Below are 17,982 nucleotides of genomic sequence, written 5' to 3'. Positions count from 1 at the left end.
TGGGCCGTGAACTAAAATAAACCTTTCCTCCTTGAAGCTGTGGGTGTCAGGTATTGTGTCTCAGGGAGGAGAAAGTAGATAAGACAGATTTGTGTTTGTTTCTTGTATCAGAGTCAAAAACGCTAAGTTTTAGGGAGACAGAGTAGATTGCATACCTCGTCTGAGAGGGCACGAGGGCTTAAATTCTGCCTAACACCAAAGCCCATGCTCCTCCCAACGCACGCTGCTTCCTCCCTGTAATCCCATCCAGTACACACTGTCGGCTGGGAGAGATTAAGATGCATGCCTAACGCCACACAGCTGATGAGTGGTACGTCCAGAATGGACACCTAGGATTATCTGAATCCAAAGCCCAGGCTCTAGCCCTTAGTACTGCAAATGTGGCCCACAGGCCAGCAGCATCAGTCTCTCTCACATTAGAGACGTTCATCCCGGACCTTCTGGATCAGAAGCCACATGCTGACAACCTCCCAGGAGATTCCTGCACACTTGTGCACGCCACAGTTGTCCACAGCCTGCTGCTCCCTGACGCCTGTAGTGGGCCTCCTCATGATCCTCAAGCCCCTTGCCCAGCTGGCTGGCTGGTGCTCCCTGGGTGAGGTAGGCCTTCTGCTCCCCCTGGGAAAGAAGTCTGGAGCTTCAGCTCGAGACAGGTTCCAGGCTCCTGCAGCCTGCAGGACATCAATCCACATCTGGCTTGGAGGGCATCCTGCCTGATGCCCAAAACTCTCCCGGCCACTCCCTCTTGTCTGCCTCTGGGACATGGCTCTTAGCCCCTGCCTAGGGTACCTCTGAAGGAGGCCTCTGGCCATCACTAGCTCCCAGGGTCCCTCCCCAGACGTCTCCTGCCCCCTTCCCCTCCTAGCATCTTCACTGCATCATGTCGCTCCGGTGTCTGGACACTCAGGGCCCGTCCAAGTTGCCATCAGGAGAGAGCGGCTGCTTGGGAAGCCAGGCCAAGCTCACAGGAAATGTCTGACACCAGCAGGCATGCAGGACTTGGCCTCCCAAAGCAAAACACAGCTGGGCCGACAGCGGTGTGGGCTTGGACTTTCCCAAATTTCATGGCAAGGCGGCCCCAGCGCAGAGAGGGACTAGGCTGGCCCTGAGGCTGCAGCTCATTAAGAACATCACAGTAGCCCCTGGCCAGGAAGCCTGTGAAAGTCAGAGGACGGCCCTGCTGCGGGCCAGAGGCCTCACCCAGCACCTTGGCCCTCCACTGTCTCTTGCAGTCCCCGGAGAACCGGACACTCGCAGCGCACACTCTGCATCTCCAAGCCATTATTCGTGCACTCGGCTTACGCTGGCTGGGCGCCCATCGTGTGCCAGGCGTCGTGTTAACGCGGGGGCGCATCCGTGAACAAGCAGGACGCCGCTGCTGCTCTCTGAGGACTCCCAGGGAGCACATGCACAGGCCACCCCAAGGCACCGTGGAAGTGGTACCTGAGGGGAGCACGGAGTGCCTGCCTGGGAGTCAGCGGGCCTCCCCTTCTCCGGGCCTCTCAGCAGCACACGGGGCGGCACCTGGTTCCATACAGGGCAAGCCTTCAGTGCCAAGCGGGCCCTTTTGCCAAGCTAACTCTGCAGTTTGCAGAAAGCATCAGAAAACAAATGCCTGGGCTGGGGATACAGCTCAGCGGCACAAGCGCCTGCCTGACAAGCGCAAGGTCCTGAGTTCAATTCCCGGTACCCCAAAAAAAAAAGAAAACAAATACGAACTGAGCACCTTCTGGGAGCCACAGGGGAAGGAGCTGAGAGAGTCCCTGCCACCCCAGGCACGGCCACAAAGGCCAGACCCACATGCAGGGCAGAGACCCTCCCGAGGCAGCTCATGCCAGTGAGAAAGTGCTGCCGGGCCAGAGAGCAGTGTGGACAGAATCGGGGGAGGCTTTCTGCGGGAAGCAAACAGGCCCTGCAGGAGTGCGGTGAGCTGGAAGATGGGGTAAGGGCACCCAAGGGCTCTGACTTGGAGGCAAGAGTCAGACCTGCCCAGCAGCGCGCACACACAGGGCAGTGTATTACACAGAGGGAGCAAGTCCCGTGAGCACGGGAGGCCGACCGGAAGGACTGTGCGCCCACCCTGCCCTGGCTGGCCTCACCCCAGCCCACCTCCCTCTGCCCACCGGCTCTGCCGTCTGTGCCGTCCACCTGGCCCCTTGGCTGTGCTCCCTGTCTTTACCCCAGCATCCCGAGGCCTCAGCCAGGCTCTCCCAGGCCTTGATCTGAGTGCATTCTCCCTTCGTCTCTGCTCAGAGCTGCCCTGCCGCGGTGCTCCCGACCTTGGGTCCCACCTCACCAGGACCCTGGTCTCCCTGCCCGCCTCTCAGAGTGGCTGGGCAACTCCACCTCCTTTCCCTGCTCTCCCCAGCTCAGTGTCGCTCCTGGTTGTTCCCGCTAAGGCCCTGTCCTCAAGGCCAGCTTCCTCTCCAGCTTTCTTGTCCTTGGAGAGGGCAAATCCTTTCCCTTTACTTCAGCAAAACAAGGTTGCGACATTTCAGGAAGAGCCTCCTAAGTAGAAGCAAATGGAAAAACCAACTTGAAAACCCCAAAGCAAAACAAAACTCCCTAGAAATGGACCAGTTTACAAAGTTCAGATTTCCTGTCCTGAGCTAGAAAAAAATCTAGCCAGATCGGCCGGCAAGCAGGCTGGGGGCTCCAGTCTGTGGAAGCTCCCTTGTTCACTTCATTCTACTCCCTTCCCTGGGGCTGGGGATTTAGCTCAGCCGCACAGCACCTGCCTGGCAAGTACAAGGTCATGAGTTCGATTCCCAGTACCAGAAGAAAAAAAAAATCTTACTCCCTTCGCTGCATCCCTCTCTTCTTCCCTGCTAAGGAAAGGGGCCAGCTGGTGAGGGGATTGAGGGGCTCTGAGGAGGGGCCTTCCGACTGCCTGCCCTCCTATTTACAGGGCATGAGGAGGAGGAGGAGGAGGAGGAGGAAGAACGATTACAAAGAACCTGTGTGTGCACCGAGCCCTGTTCTAAGCACTTTTCTTATATTAACTAGTTCAGTCCTCTCAACAGTTCCACGATGTAGGTTTTAGCATTGCCCCCCCGTGACTGACAAGCAGAGACACACAGAGGCCAGTGACTTGCCCATGTCCCCCGCCCACGAAGCGGCAAAGCCAGAACTGAAACCAGGAGACCCCAAGGCAGAGACGCGCCTCCTCAGCTTTCTTCTGGGCCGCTGGAGGGGAAAGACTTCACCCCGACACCCACCCTCCATCCAGCCTGGCGCAGGCCCTGCCCACCCGACCCCCACTCCCCTGCCCCACAGCCCTTAAGGGGAGGGGAGGCCAGTGGGAGGAGGAAGGAAGGACAATGCCTGTTCTCCCCACAGCCCTGCGGGCTGCCTCGACAGACATGGAGCCCTGCACCCCCGCTGAGGAAGGGACTTACCTGGCTGCTGGCAGCTGTGGCGCCAGCGGCTGTGTTCTGGCCACAGGGACTTCTCTGGCTGTGCTGCTCCTGCGGAGGTTGGGCGCCCTCTCGGCAGAGCGCCGGGGGGCCAGCCTGGAGCTCTGGGGGTCAAACTCCTCCTCAGGAATGACCTCCTCACAGCGGGCCCCTCGGAAGCCAGAGCGACACACGCAGAGCTGGGGCCGGCTGCAGGAGCCTCGGTTCTGGCAGGGCGGCTGGCACACGGCTGGGGAGACAGCAACAGGGATGACAGCTGGGTCAGGCGCCCCGAGGCCGTGGGCTGCCAGACACCCTCCCGTCAGAAGGGCTTCCTGTCCCGGACAGAGGACTGAGTGCCGCCGGCCCTTCCGTCAAGCGGGCAGCCAAACTCCTGGTCTCAGAAGGTTCCCTGGGCCCGTTTCTCTCTCCCCACCACCCACAGGCCTCTGGGGAAGACTGGCTTTGATTTTAGACAAGTGAAAATGGAATAACCAGAGCGCAGGCTCACACAGCACCTTCGGCAGAGCACCTGACGGGGAGTGAACTGCCTGCCCGCATATCCACACTGACATGTCGACCCCAGGAGGCTGGAAACCCAACCAAAGACGGTTAATTCTGTGCCTCCGGCAGCCCCAGAGTTTAGAAAGCAGACGTCAGAGACCAGATCCTCAATGAACACTGAACGAATGAGAGAGTGAAGGGACGACTAGGGTCTGAGCTGTTGGTTTTCTGTTGCTCGTGACCTGTGTGGCCTGATCTCAGCTCAGATGCCTCTTGGCTCACGAGGAGTGCGCAGAAGCAGCTGGGGGACTCTGAGGGCCTCCCAAAGTCACCTGCAGCACAGCGGCGCTCCCTGTCCTTCTCTTCTGAGAGCACGTCTCTCGGTCCCCTGCCCACCCCAGCAAAGCAGAACTCCTGCCTGGGGACGGAACGGGGCTGCAGCTGGACCCTTCCTCCAAGCCGGCACTGCGTATCAGCCACCAGGCCGAGACTGCTCTCTGCACTGCCCTTCACCACCTTGCAGAGTCCAAAGCCACACCCAGCGAGCGGGCCAAGGGAGTCACATGCAGGCCCGCCCTGGAACCCAAGCCCGGCCAGCGCTCCTGCCAGGGCCTCCCGGGGCCTGGCTCAGATGGGGCGCTCTAGGCTCATGATCTCCATCTGCTATTCACACACTCAGCAAAGAGCCGTCGAGCTCTCCTGAGCTCCAGGCAGTGAGGACAGTGTCTGCCCACACGGGGCTTGCAGTCCAGCAAGGGAGACCAACAGGCAGCAAGAACACGGTGTCCAGCAGTGCCAAGGGCCAGGAAGACAGCTACCCAGGGTGACGGTGCTGCAGGTCTCCCGAGGGGGTGGGCAGGCCCTCTCTGAAGGCTGAGGCGGGAGTGGTGCAAATGGGGTGCACTGGGGACACCCAGACAGACTCCCAGGCAGAAGGCCGGGCAAGCACAAAGCCCTGGAGGCTCAAGGGACCCGGGGAGGCTGGCGTCTGGTGGGGGAGGGAGGAGTAGGCAAGGTCATTCAAGGGCACCAAGAGAGTGACGCAAAGGCACCAACCCTGCTGCCTCAGGTCTTTGAGGTTTATTTGTGAAAATACCAGGCACCCTTACCCAGACTAGGTCTCGTCTGGGTTTGTGTTGGCTGAACTCTCATTTCTGGGAGGAGTACTAGAATTCAGACCAGAGGCTGCTCTGGACAAATCACCTCAGAACTCCACCTGGCCCAAGTCACTTCCCTTGCGGAGACCCCAGTGGCTCCCTGGCGCTCCTGAACCCAACCCCTCACAGCTTCCTGTCAACCTGCCCTGGCTGAACCGGCTTCTGCCCCGAAGTGGCCTCCACTCTTTCTTCTTTCTGCCTTTGCACGTGCTGTGTCCCCCCCTGGAACGTTTCCCCTCCTGTCCACCAACCTGAGTGCTGTCATTTCCTCAGGGCTGCCTCCCCGAGGACCCTCCTCTCACCAGCTGCTCCCCCTGTGAACAAGGAAAGCTCTTCCTGTAAGCACCATGCACCGGCCGTCCCCCAGGTGCCGCCACCAGCGCGATGGGCTTCCTGTGTGTGTCAGTGTCCCGGCTCACGGGGCAGGGCCCTTAGCAGCGGCTGTCCTTACATCTCTGTACCTTCAGCTCCTGCCCGACTCTAACACAGTCATTGTGTTTCCATGGTGAAAGCTCCTGTCCGCGAGTGCTGATGAGACATGAGACACAGTGCCCTGTGCAGAGAACGTCTCTGGAAGCTGAGAAAGGTGAGGAGACTTGGGGCAGGTCACCCGCTTGGCAGATGGTGGAGCTAGGATTCAAACCCAGGTCTGTGTGACTGAAAACCCCAGTCAATGGGCTGTCTGTACCCCAATGACTCTCAGCAGGGCTAGTACAGTTCCTCCTGGCTGCCATCTCTGAGCCTTGTCCTGGAGCTGACAAAAGAGACCCACTGGCTTAGCCACCAAATGTGCCCTTGGCAACTCTGCACTGGGAAACTACACATCTCACTCAGGCCTGCTGGTGGAAACCCCAGATCTCCATGAACCCCAGAACCCCTTGCCTCTCCAGAGCCTGCACAGTAAATTTTAGATGACGAGGGGACCAGCTCATGCATTCATTCAATGATCATTCTTAGCACACTCTCTAGCTGAGGCTTGCAGTAGTGTCCCTAGCACATAGAAAACAGGATGAGTGCTGTATCCACCAGAACCTCTAACCCAGGCTGGTCAAGGAGCAGAGAAAGTCAGAGAAGTCTTTCTGGAGGGGGCGATACTGACCAGGACCCAAAGGATGAGTAGGTCAGACACTGTGCCCGCCAAGCATGCCCAAGGACCAACCACTCGGCCAGCAGAGACGGGCACATGGCAGCTCTCACTGTAGGAGTCCAAGGCTAGGACCCCAAGGCAGGGCATCTTCCCCCGGCCCCCCGGGAAGCAGGTCATTGTAACCAGAGCACTTCCCCTAACGCACCACGCAGGAGGAGGATCTCTTGCCTGGCCACCATTCCATGTGCCCAAGCAGACTTTCCCTCTACCTGACCACCAGCCTGGCCTTTGTCACCACCCCCCCCACCAGAGACACAGCCAGCCACGGCCCGCCCAGCAGTCCAAGCAGGGCTCCAGAACACGGAGATGGCAGATGTGCCCGGGACAGCTCTTGGCCTTGGCATTCTTTTAGCAGGAGAGAAGCGAGGGAAGGCCTGAATGGACGCACATCTCTACCAGCACGCGTGAGAGAAGGCTCACCCCGTAGGTAGAAATCAGGCTAGCTTCCACCCTCCCCTCCTGAGCTCCACGCATGGCCCAGCCTCGGCTTTCGCAGTAAGATCTCTCCCTCGTTCTCTGGAAGCCTCAGGCTCCCACGCCTGCCAGCTGAGGCCTGTGCCTCGCTCCGACCCGCGCAGACCTGGCCCTGCCTCACTTGCTAATCGTCCCACTAACATCAACGAGCCCCTCCCTCAGGCTGGCCGGGAACGGTGGGCACAGAGACGAGCAAGACCCCTCCCCACGCCCGTGGAAGGCCGGGAACCAGGAAGGAATTTGGTCCTCAGTGCAGACTTGGGTTGGCACAGCGAACAGCTGCAGGGAAAACTCTGGGAAGGGCATTTTATACACGTCTGTCACATCGTGGCAACGAAAATTCTAAAAGGCTTCTCAAGTAGCTGGATGTTCTGGTGGAGAAACACCCGCTTGGATGGTACCCTTGCAGGGTCAGCCATAGAAAGCCAGCTCCTCCAAGTCTTGGGTTTTCAGAAGTTTTCAAGCCGCTCTCACCACGTTACCTGCATCCTGCTCTGTGTGTTTTTCACAAGTCTCAGCAAGATGCAGGGTTCCTGACTTCCTCACTGAGGGATTACACATTTTACTCCAGGCTGAGCGTATGCAAATGAACTGCGGTGCAAGCTCTTCGTTTCTCTCTCCACTTCTGCAAACAGTCACCCCCAGTCGGCCCACAAGGATGCCTCCAACTGCGTAAGACAGGGAGTAGTCTGACAATTTTTACTGCTGTGCCATAAAATAAAGAAAATAAATTCACCTTCCTGATTTTTTTGTAATACTATTTTTCCAATTTAAAAGTGTGTCTTTTGGGAGGAAGGAGAGTTAAAACACTCTTCTTAAAGGTGACGGCATGTGGTGGCTGCGTTTTCTTTCCCTAACATCCTCCCTTGGAAAATGAACAGCTGGCCACTGTGCGCTGGCACTCGAGAACTTTACAATATATCTTAATGCAGAAAATTGACACTGTACTGGGCGTGGTGGCACATGCCCGTAATCCTGGTATGTGGCAGGCTGAGGCTGGAGAATCACAAATCCAAGTCCAGCCTAGGCAAGTTAGCAAGACCAGTTCTCAGAACAAAACCTTTAGAAAAGAGGCTGGGGATGTAGCTCAGCTCCTGGGTTCAATTCCTAATATCACTGCCAAGAGAAAGAAAGAAAGAGAGAGAGAGACGGTAGGAAGGAAAGAGGAAGGGAAGGGAGGGGATGGGGAGGGAGGGAAGAGAAGGGAACAGAAGGGAAGGGAAGGGAAGGGAAGGGAAGGGAAGGGAAGGAGGGGATGGGGAGGGAGAAGGAGGGGACTTAGCACTTGGGGAGGAAGGGAGGGACAAGAAGGGTTGTATGTCCTTTTCCCTAAAGGAGACTGAAGCAAAGCATCACAATGTCAGCTAAGCGCAGATTTCAAAATCTAAGCATCAGGAAGAAATTGGCGGTCTCAGAGTCACCACGGGAGGGGCTGCTGCACAAAGCAAAGGGGTTGCTGCTGAGCGCCCGGAGAGGGAGAGGCAGCTCCGTGCAGTGCTGTGGGACTGTAAGAGAGACAACCTCCAGCCACGGCGGGCCAGGAAGCCTTCACCCCCTGACGGTTCCTAAGGAGCAGAGCTCACACCGTGTACTGGAGAAATCGGTCCGGCATGAGTTGCACGGGCCTGACCAGTGTTCACTGGTTGACTGTGGGTGAGAGGCCACCAGCGTGGTGCCCTGGTGTCCGCGTGCGGCCCTCCAGGGTTGATCTTCACTAGGAAGAACACATCCCAGCCCCTCCCTGCCAGACGACTGCGTCCTCAGACACCCTCTGCACTGTCACCCATCGCCCTGTGCCCTCTTCCCAATGCCAGGCTGCTGTGCATCCTCTGGGCCCTGCTGGAAGGAGCCCTGCCTCCCCTGGCCTTGTCTTCTTCATTGAGCACTGGAGACGTGCGGAGTTCAGCTCTGTGGAGTTAACGGGTGCCAAGAAAGGGAGGGAGGAGAGAAAACTCCTAAAATCGCTTTGAAAGCAAGAAACGGAAGGCATTGTTCCCAGCACTCCCACCTTCCTGGCGGTGCCCCTTCTACCTTCCTGCTGCACAGCAGCCAGCACAGACATGCTCAGACTTTCCACACAAAACCCCCGCGTTGGGGAGGAGGTCACACTCAGACTGGGCAGGCCCGGGGGAGGGGATTCTAGAAAAAGCTCCTGCCGTGCAAGCCGCCGCCGTCTGCCCAGAGCCTGTGGAGGTCGGCTGCTTGGTAGCAGAAAGAACACGGGCTGAGAGGCCAGGCGGGTTTGACTGGGCACCAGCTCAGCCGCATCCCCGCCGCAGGAGCCTGGATCCATCTCCTCTCCCTGAGACGTCTCCCCGAGTCTCAGCTGTCTCGTCCATAAAACGAGACTGGTAATTCCTGTCTCAAAAGGTTGTCCCTGGTCTCCCCAGGACCCTGGATGCGGACGTACTTTGTAACTGCTAAAGCTGCGCTGCTCTACACAACCTAGTACTGCAGCCTGGAGCTGTATGTGGCTATATACATTAAAATGAAATGAAGCTTACAACTCAGTTCCTCAGAGTCACTAGCCACCTCTCAAGTGCTTAATAGCCACATGCCATCCATGGCTACCACACGGGACAGCAAGATACGGAACACTTTCATCATCACAGAAAACTCAGGTGGACAGCACTGCACAGCTAAAAACAAACAAACAAAACACCAGAGGCAAGATGGACTCTGCCCTTCTCTACCACGACCTTTTTTCCAGGCAAAGATGACGGCAAGGCCCTGGTCAGGGAGACGGTGCAGTGGCAGGGGCTGCCTTCCGGAGAGAGCACGGCCTGTGCCTCCCACCCTGTACTCTACTCCCAGGCAGGGCGTCTGCCACCCACTCGCCCTCCTGAGTGCCAGAGACATCTTCTCCCTCCGTCTGACCCACGACACGAGGCACCGACTTCGGGTGGGCCCCTGAAGCCTTCCCTTTCTCCAAAGTTTCCAAGGCTGCCCTCTCTCAGGGCGAGGAATCTCAGCTCCAGGACAGACTTGCCCTGCCCCCGCACCTGACCCTCAGCAGCTCCTCAGGTTAAACCTCCACCTTCCCAAAATCTGTGTCCTGGGACATGAAAGACCTCTCCCCTGCGCTACCTGATCCCTTTCTTACCCAGAAGTCTTTGCTGCACTGGCAGCTTCCCGACATCCAGAACACTTCCCTCAGCCCCCACCTGAGCACCTCGTCTGCAACCACACCTGGTGGCCTCAGTTTATCTCGGAAATTTGCTCACTGGAGTGTCTGCCTGTGGCCTTCAGCTGCAACTCCATAAGCATGATCTTTCCACAGAAAGGGGACCCTGACATGAAGAAATCCAAGAATCCCTGTCTGGCTCTCGTACGGCTCAGAACCCACCAGGGACCCCGCACACACAAGCCCTGTCCAGGCACCGTCTCCGCCAGGCCCTGGCCTCGGGTCTGGGCCCCCAGCTGTTCAGTCAGGGCCTCAGGGTCTCACCTCCCTCCCACACAGCCGTGCCGGGCCACTGCTCGGGACTGCTGGAAACAGCGCAGGGGCTCAGTGACCCGCCCAACGCCCAGCTCCAAAATAGCAGTTGTGTTCACATAAAAGCCTCTAATGAGAGAAAGATGCCGTTCCTGGCCCCTGGAGCACTCTCTGCAGACGCCATCAGGCAAGCCAAGTGGGCCTCTACTGTTTGGCGGCCGGAGGGGCGGAAGGGGAGGTGTGAGTCAGACCTTGGCCCTCGCCTCCCAGCCTGGACCGCCCTGCTAACTGCATTAACAAACGCTTCGAGGCTGGGCCAGTTGGGGGCTGAGGGCCAGGGCCGGGGGCAGAGAGCAGTCCTAATTCCCATCAGCTCCAGCAGGCAGGAGGAGGGAGACCTCTGGGCACATCCATCCCCACAGCCTTGAAGACCTGTGCAGGAGAGGCGGCCTTGGGAGGCCTTGGTGCCAGAGGGACCCGTGGAAGTGAGAGCGGGTCGGATGGGGACCTGGGACAGCCACCACCGCGGATGAGGCTGGGGTGACTCTTTTCCTGGGACGGGAAGACCGCTCTGTGCCTGACGCAGAACCATCCACCCCTGGGGCAGCAGCTCCAGGCCCAGACCCCAAGGTTAGGAAGAAACACTTGCTTCTCAGCCATGGCAGAGCAGAAGCACCGGCAGAGTGTGGCCTTGCTATCAGATAGTCTGGATTCTAACCATGTGACCTTGGGGCAGTTCTGTCCTTCTGTGAGCCTCGTGTCTTTATATATATATTTTTTTGGGGGGGTTATATATATTTGGGGGAGGTTTTCTCCGGTACCGGGAACCGAACTCACGACCTTGCTCTTGCCAGGCAGGCGCTTTTGCCGCTGAGCTAAATCCCCAGCCCCTAGCCTCGTGTCTTTAGCAAGTGACACGGACCCAGTATTTACTCCTTGCCAGGGTGGTAAACAAGACAGACCTGCCCTTTACCTCGTGGAGCACCCAACTGAGTCAGAGGGACCATCACCACGTAAGTAGACAACGGCCAGGAACGGTGATGCGAGCCATGCGGGCCACAGCCAAGGGACCCAGACCCAGAAGAAGGAGGCCGCAGTGGGTCCGCTCTCGACAGAGGGGCTGGGGCATCCCCTGAGGGGAGGCTTGTGCGAGGCAAGACTGGAACATGACAAGGGGCCGCCGCACGGCAAGGAGGAAACGCGGGAAGGAGAGGGCAGCGTGTGCACCACCGGGAGGCACATTCCGGGCACCCGGCCTGGGTTCTGTGAGCCGTGGGTGGGTGCTGAGCACCCGGGCCTTGAGTGAGTCCGCTCTGTGAACTCTGCGACACATGGGTGCCCCCAGGGCTGGCAGCAGGGCAGCTGAGAGACTGCGAGGGGGCAGCAGGGGCAGCCGGGAGGCTCAGGCACAGCCACAAGGGCGTTGGAACAGAACGTAAGCCGCACGGGCTGGGGGGTTGGTGTCCCAGAGGCCTGAAAGTCTGAGCAAGAGGACAGAGTCCTGCGCGGGGTGTCTGGGGTCACCGGTTCACGGGGGAGCAAGACCTGAGCCAGGAGGTGGCTCGAAGGCAGGGAGATCACAAACTCGATCTGGTCGCGCTGGGGCTGGGCTGTCGGGCGCATCACAAGCTGCGGGAGCCTACAAGTCAGAGAGAGGTCTGGCTGGAAGTACGCGTACATCTGGCCCAGAGACAAGGTTTCATCTGTGAGAAGGCAGCGGATCGTTCCAGCGTCAGCGCAGGGAGGAAGAAAGAAGAGAACCCAGGGCTGAAAGCGATGTGTAGTCGTGGATAGAGCAGAAGCAGCAACCGAGCAGAGACGAGGGGCCCAGATGCAGGGCAGCACGGGGGCCACGCTCAGGCTGGAAGGTGAGTGTGCTTGGTGCAGGGCATGGATATCACCGCTGCACGCTGTCTGGCGTGTGCCTGCAATATGCGCAGCAATGAGTGGCCACCCTGCTCTTGGTCCGTGCGGAGACACCCACGTGCTCAAGCCTCTGGCCCTTGGCAGTTCTAACCAGCCAGCAACCAGCGTGTCTTGAAACAGTCAGTAAAAAAACATGAAAATCCCACCCTGCCCAACCCCTTTCTCTAAGGTGTGTTAGGCACCTGCCATAAGAAGCGCCCGGGCAACTGCTTCGCGGGTAGAACCTTGTAATTACTATGATACTATGCTCCCCCGACCGACACGCGGAAACGGAAACAGATCGCTCACGGTCCCCATGCTGTCAAGTGACAGAGCAAGGGTTCGAAGCCACTGGCTTCCAAGTTGGGGCTCAGCACTTGCCAGTCTTCCCCTCAGAGATGGGGTCATTAACGAGGTTAGCACGGGTGGGGCCGGGCAACCTCCCTCAGATCAGGAGAAATAAAGTCCTGGTAGGGCTGAGACGAGGCCCAGTTCCAGCAGCCACCATAAGAGAAAGGCTCCGGACCAAGCATGCAGGAGCCTCTGCATGCTGTGGGGTTCCTAGCAGGGCAGCACAGAGAGACCTCTCACAGGAAACGACCGACCTCTCAGATAGGCCCTGTATCACGCAGCCTTTGTTTGTATGTTCAGCGGTACTAGGGATTGAACCCAGGGCCTTCCGACTCAACTACATCCTATTGCCCTTTTTAAATTTTTATTTTAAAACAGGGTCTCATCAAGTCACTAAGTTGCCCAGGCTGGGCTTGGATTTGTGATCCTCCTGTCTCAGCCTTCCAGGTTGCTAGGATTCTAGGCGCATGCCACCAAGCTTGGTCACTTTCGGTCTCTTCTCAGTGAACGTCTACCCTGCCCCTGCCATACTGCATTCTGGGGGACGGTGAGACACAGTCCCTGCCCTCACGGTCATGGCTAAACCTGTAAAGGGCACATACGTACAAGGCCTGGAACTAAACAGCTGACCTAAGTAACCTCGTTTGCTCCGTAGAGCTTTGGGGGACAGGGATTATCATGAACTACGTTAGAGGAACTGAGACTTGGGAGCATATGCAATTTGCGTGCAGTCACACAGCCGCTAAGCAGCGAAGCTGGTATTCCAAGCCCGGCAGTTCAACATGAGCTCCCAGGAGAGGCCTCCCCAAGCCGAGCCAGCGGAGTACCCGGCTGCATACCACTGTGCAGTCATGGAGGAGGGCATGCACTCTGGGGCCCCGACTCACAACCGGCCTCTGCTGCTGCAGGGCTTGGACAAATAGCCAGCCTCGCCTGTTACTGGGGAGAAATCCAGTCTAGCAATAGTGCCACGGTAAGGATTAAAAATTACACGGCATTTAGAATAGTACCTGACACACTGGGCGTGGTGGCGCACACCTGTAATCCCAGCACTCGGGAGGCTGAGGCAGGAGGATTGTTGTGAGTTCGAGACCAACCTGGGTTACAAAGTGAGCTCAAGGCCAGCCTGAACTGCACAGCAAGACCCTGTCTCAAAACAAAATAGAACAGTACCTGACTCACAGTAAGAACTACACAGTATTAGTGTCATTGTCCTGAGACATCTCTGCATAGTTCGTCACACCCACCCTATGGCTGAGACTCTGGCTAAAAGACAGCCAGTCACTCGCCCAAGGACACAGGGCTGGGACTCAAATACACATCTCTCCAGATCTGGTGCCAGAGTCTAAGCACACGCTTTTCCCTGGAGCCTAGCCGCTGGGCGGGGAGCTGGAGATAGGCCCCTTGACAGCTGCAGGGACCCTACTTGGCACCCTTTCCAGAGCACCCCACCTCTGTGCATTCATGAGATAAAATGAGAAGGCTGGGGCACCCTCACACCCGCTTCCCCAGTTGGGGTGGAGATAGGGGTGAGCCGGTCTGGGAAGACTGGACGGCCTTCTGAAAGCAGCAGCTATAAACAGGACACTGTCACCCCACACCCCGCAGCCCTTCCCCTCAGCTCAGTGGGCAGGGCAGGCCCCGGCCAGCTGCTTCTACAAATACATAAACACATAAATCACGAGGGAGCGCTGGCAAGGCCGCAGAAAGAAAGGCAGAGAGCAAGACCCAAGAAGGAGACCGTGGCCCAGCTGCAGACCCTGCCGAAGTGGAGGGAGGTGCTGCGGACCCTGCAAGGGGCACTGCAGACACAGCAGCTCCCTGAGGGCCAGTGATGGGGCAGGAGCAGGGAGACTCGCTCGGGTGGCCAGGGAGATGGCCTGGTTCTGTGGGAGGAGGAGAGCGGGCTGGGCTCGGGACAACCAAGCCAGGGCCAGCACGCCTGCACCTGGGCAGTGGGTTGGGCCACAGGCATCTGGGAGCCCAGGGCAGGGTCTTCTGGCTAGGAAGGCACCCCCACATGTGTGAGGCTGCTAGGACAGAATGAAGAACACCCCCAAGCAGAAGGGCAGCTGTGGAGAGGGGAGAGGGAGATGCAAAGCCCCTAGGGAAAGCACAAGAGCCAGCTGTCAGGGTGGGGAGCCAGGAGCCCCACGTTCTGCGAGCGCTGGACCCAGCCATCCAGGGCCAACACCCCACCGCCCACGTGGTTCTCATTAGGCTCATTAGCAGCAAAACAGCAATGAGCAAACAGCACAGGGACCGGCTAATCAGCACACAGCCCTTCAGTGGGCAAGCTGGCTTCCAGTAGGAAAGGCTGGGGCCCTGGCAATGCCCTCCAGGAGAACTGCCAGCCTGCATGCCCCAGTCGGGATGGCGCCGGGGGGCAGCAGCGTGAGAGGGCTGCGGAGAGAAATCATGGGGAAGCGGTGGGTGTCCGCGGCACCCTGGAGAAGCACCCCACTGGGGCACGAGGGTGCACACGCACTGGTTCTACGACCACCTCCAGACTCACCCAACCTTATTCCAGTGCTGGAATTCCAGTTTGCCAGAGAGGAATGTTGGGAAATCTCAAGCAAATTAGGGAACGAGAGCCTCCAGCCTGGGGGGCAGCGGTGGCCATGCCCAGCCCCTCAGGCAGCTGGGAAGAATCCGCCCCCCCCAAGCCTCCTGCTCCAGATTCAACTCAGACCCCAGCCACACTCTCCACCTGCCAACGCCTGCCTGCAAGGGCTGAGCTCTCTAGGACACCCGACCTCCTCCTGCCTGAGCTCCAGACTCCCTTCAAAGGCCCCACAGTCCCCATGGCCGTGCTTCTCCAAGTGTGGTCCCCGCCCAGCAGCACCAGGTACCCGTGGGAGCTCGTTTGAAATACAGAATCCCCAGCCCCACATCAGACCTGCCACAGCAGAACCTGCTCTGTAAGAGGATCCCCAAGGTTTCCTGGGAACACTCAGATATGACTAGACCCAGAGCTGATCTTCCAGTGGTGGACCTCAAACTCCTCTCAGCAGTCCGCAACTAAAGAGTCAACTAGAGTGCTTTCAAAAAACTCCAGCGGCAACCCCAGCCCCAGGGCTCCTGGTTGGCGTAGAGCCACCTATTCACCTCTTCCCTGGCGTCTCTGCCCGGCACAGTGGCTCAGACCTGACTGGGTCTCAGATTTCCCTCTAAGGAGCTGTGTGACCTCGAGTAAGTCACCACTCTCTGTGGCTCACTCTCCTCACCTTTAACAGATGAGGAAAGCCAGGCGTGGCTGCACGCCTGTGACCCTGGCACTCTGGACTGCTGAGAAGGAGAATCGCAAGTTCCAGCCCAGCCTTTGAAACTTAGCAACTTAGCAAGGCCCCTTCTCAAAATAAAAATAAATTAAAATAAATTAATTAGGGGCTGGGGATTTAGCTCAGCGGCAAAAGCGCCTGCCTGGCAAGCGCAAGGTCGTGAGTTCGGTTCCCGGTACCGGAGAAAAACCAAAAAAAAATAAATAAATAAATAAATAAATTAATTAATTAATTAAAGATAAATTCAAATTCAAATTAATTAATTAATCAAAGAGCTGGGGAGGTAGCTCCCAGTACAAAAATCCCCAGTATAACCCCCAGTACAATAAAGAAAAAAGAAAGAAAGAAAAGAAAAAGGAAGAGGGACATATGTCCCCTCCACTCTGCCTACAGCCAAAGAGGACCTGTCCCCGGAGTCCCCGCAGATCCAGGTTCCCAGAAACGTAAAGGCTGTGTAACCTGCTTGCTCATTTGTTTTGATTTGGGGGCTTGGTCTTTTTTATCTGAAGTCTTCAGAGCATCTCAAGATTTGCCCAAGTTACATCTGCAGCCTGCAAAGGGTCAGGGCCGTGAGGCTTGAGGCAGAGCCTCAGAGGCTGGCCGCCTCGCCTCATCCCCGCCACACGCCCATCGCATTGCCATCTCTAGAAGCAGGAGAGAAGGCACCACTGGGCTGAGGGCGCCGTGCGCTTGCTCAGCCATGGAGCCCTCCATGAGAAGAGCCAGGTGCTCACTCTGCAGGAAGGGAGGCTGGTGAGACTGCCGCTCTGCAGCCAGCCGTGGGCCTTGCAGAGGCAGTGGCGACTATAGGAGGACAAGCGGGCAGAGCTCCTGGGCGCTGATGTGCACCCAAGAGGCGCTGGTGTGCACCCCTGGGGTGCAAGGCAGGAAGATCCTAGGGGTTCCCTCCGGCCCTCATTGCTAATGTCACCAGAGGGCATGTGCAGCCCCAGCTAGTGTCGGGAGGGAATAAGGGCCTGCCGATAGGAGTGTGGGGGTCTGGGTCCAGCCCAGGCCCAGCACTGCAGCAGTGCGTCCTCGGCCACGTGTCCTAACCAACCAAAGCCCCAGGCCCTCAGCAGGGAGCAGGCTGATCGGTAAACACCCCGCCAGAGGGTTCCTGAAAGGCTTAAGGCAATGCACGTGAAGAGCTGTGCAGCTGGGTAACAGCAAACCCTCAGCTGTCGGCTAGCAGCAGTACACTGCCCTCCCAGTTCACAGACGGAGAAAGCGGGGTCCAGGAGGAAAAGGTCGGACGCCCGGCAGACGGGTATGGATATTAAGAGGAGGGACCCTGGAGCTCACATTCTAGCTGTGCCCTCCCCGGCCATGGGCCTTGAGCACGTGGCCTCTCTGTGCTCGCCCTAGAGGGTGTGTAAGTGCACGCTGCACAGACAGCACCGCACTGGCTCCTGCCACTGCTGCCGCTGCCTGCGACACCATTCACGGGCCGTTCGAGCTTGTCCGCTCTCAGCAGAAGACTCAGGCATGGCTCTCCTGCCTCACTCTGTTCAAGCTTGTCCGCTCTCAGCAGAAGACTCAGGCATGGCTCTCCTGCCTCACTCCTTGGTCCCACCCGAGAGGGCTGCTCTCCTTCTTCTCACCTGAGACAACCCTTCAGCCTTCAGAGTGTCCCAGGGAAGCCTATTCCAGACATAGGATCAGAGCCTCAGCAGCTCATGGCAGGGGCGTGCGTGACAGAGGCCAAACCTCCAGGCCAGGGCCAGGGCCGAGGCGGAATCCCCCAGCGCACAGCGTGAACGGTGGCCTTGGCGATGTGGAACAGCCGGCTCTGGGGCCAGGGTGCTGACTGCCAGCATGTGTGGGCAAGTTGGACTAACAGCGGGACAGCAGCAGGGAATGCAGGAAGCTTTAAAGCACGGGCAGAGATCTGCTCTGAGACGCTGTATCCAGTTGGAGGCACTTTTAAATTTCCTCTCTTCACTGCACGCTGCCTCTCAGGAGGCAGGCTGGGCAAGACCTTGCTGTTCTAGGCCTTGGAGCCCGCAGCCCGGCCCCCTCGAGGAAGAGAGGGGCGGTGGGGCAGGAGACACTCACGTTTGATACAATGGTTGGTGCTGTTTGCTGTCGTCCATCCCGGGCAGCACTGTCCCCCGCAGACATTCCTCCTGTGGGGTCACCAGAACCACGTCAGCACAAGGATGCCCAGAGCCAAGACCACTCCTAGAAGCCTCTGATAGTTCTGCCCCCTACAGGTGGAGCCTGGGAGAACACTGCCAGGCTGGAAACGTGGTCCTAATTCCACAGCGAGGCAGCGGGGAGTTAGCCCGGGGATCGCACAGACCTAAACCAAACCTCACCGTGCCACCCT

At 58.2% G+C, this 17,982-nt stretch overlaps 1 protein-coding gene across 1 annotated transcript in view; it reads right to left on the bottom strand.

Moving 5' to 3' along the window:
• Ltbp2 (latent transforming growth factor beta binding protein 2) overlaps positions 1-17,779 on the bottom strand; it is a gene marked incomplete at its 5' end in the record, with an annotated part of 86,528 nt that extends 68,749 nt beyond the window's left edge. Inside the window, 2 exon segments of the mRNA XM_013507149.1 lie at positions 3,399-3,645; positions 17,709-17,779. Coding sequence (XP_013362603.1) covers positions 3,399-3,645; positions 17,709-17,779 — 318 coding nt within the window.
• Between the last annotated feature and the right edge of the window lie 203 nt (positions 17,780-17,982).

The sequence above is a fragment of the Chinchilla lanigera genome, unplaced genomic scaffold (assembly GCF_000276665.1).
Source record: "Chinchilla lanigera isolate Chin_1 unplaced genomic scaffold, ChiLan1.0 scaffold00122, whole genome shotgun sequence".
Taxonomy (NCBI): Eukaryota; Metazoa; Chordata; class Mammalia; order Rodentia; family Chinchillidae; genus Chinchilla; species Chinchilla lanigera.
This window is presented reverse-complemented; position numbering and strand designations above follow the sequence as displayed.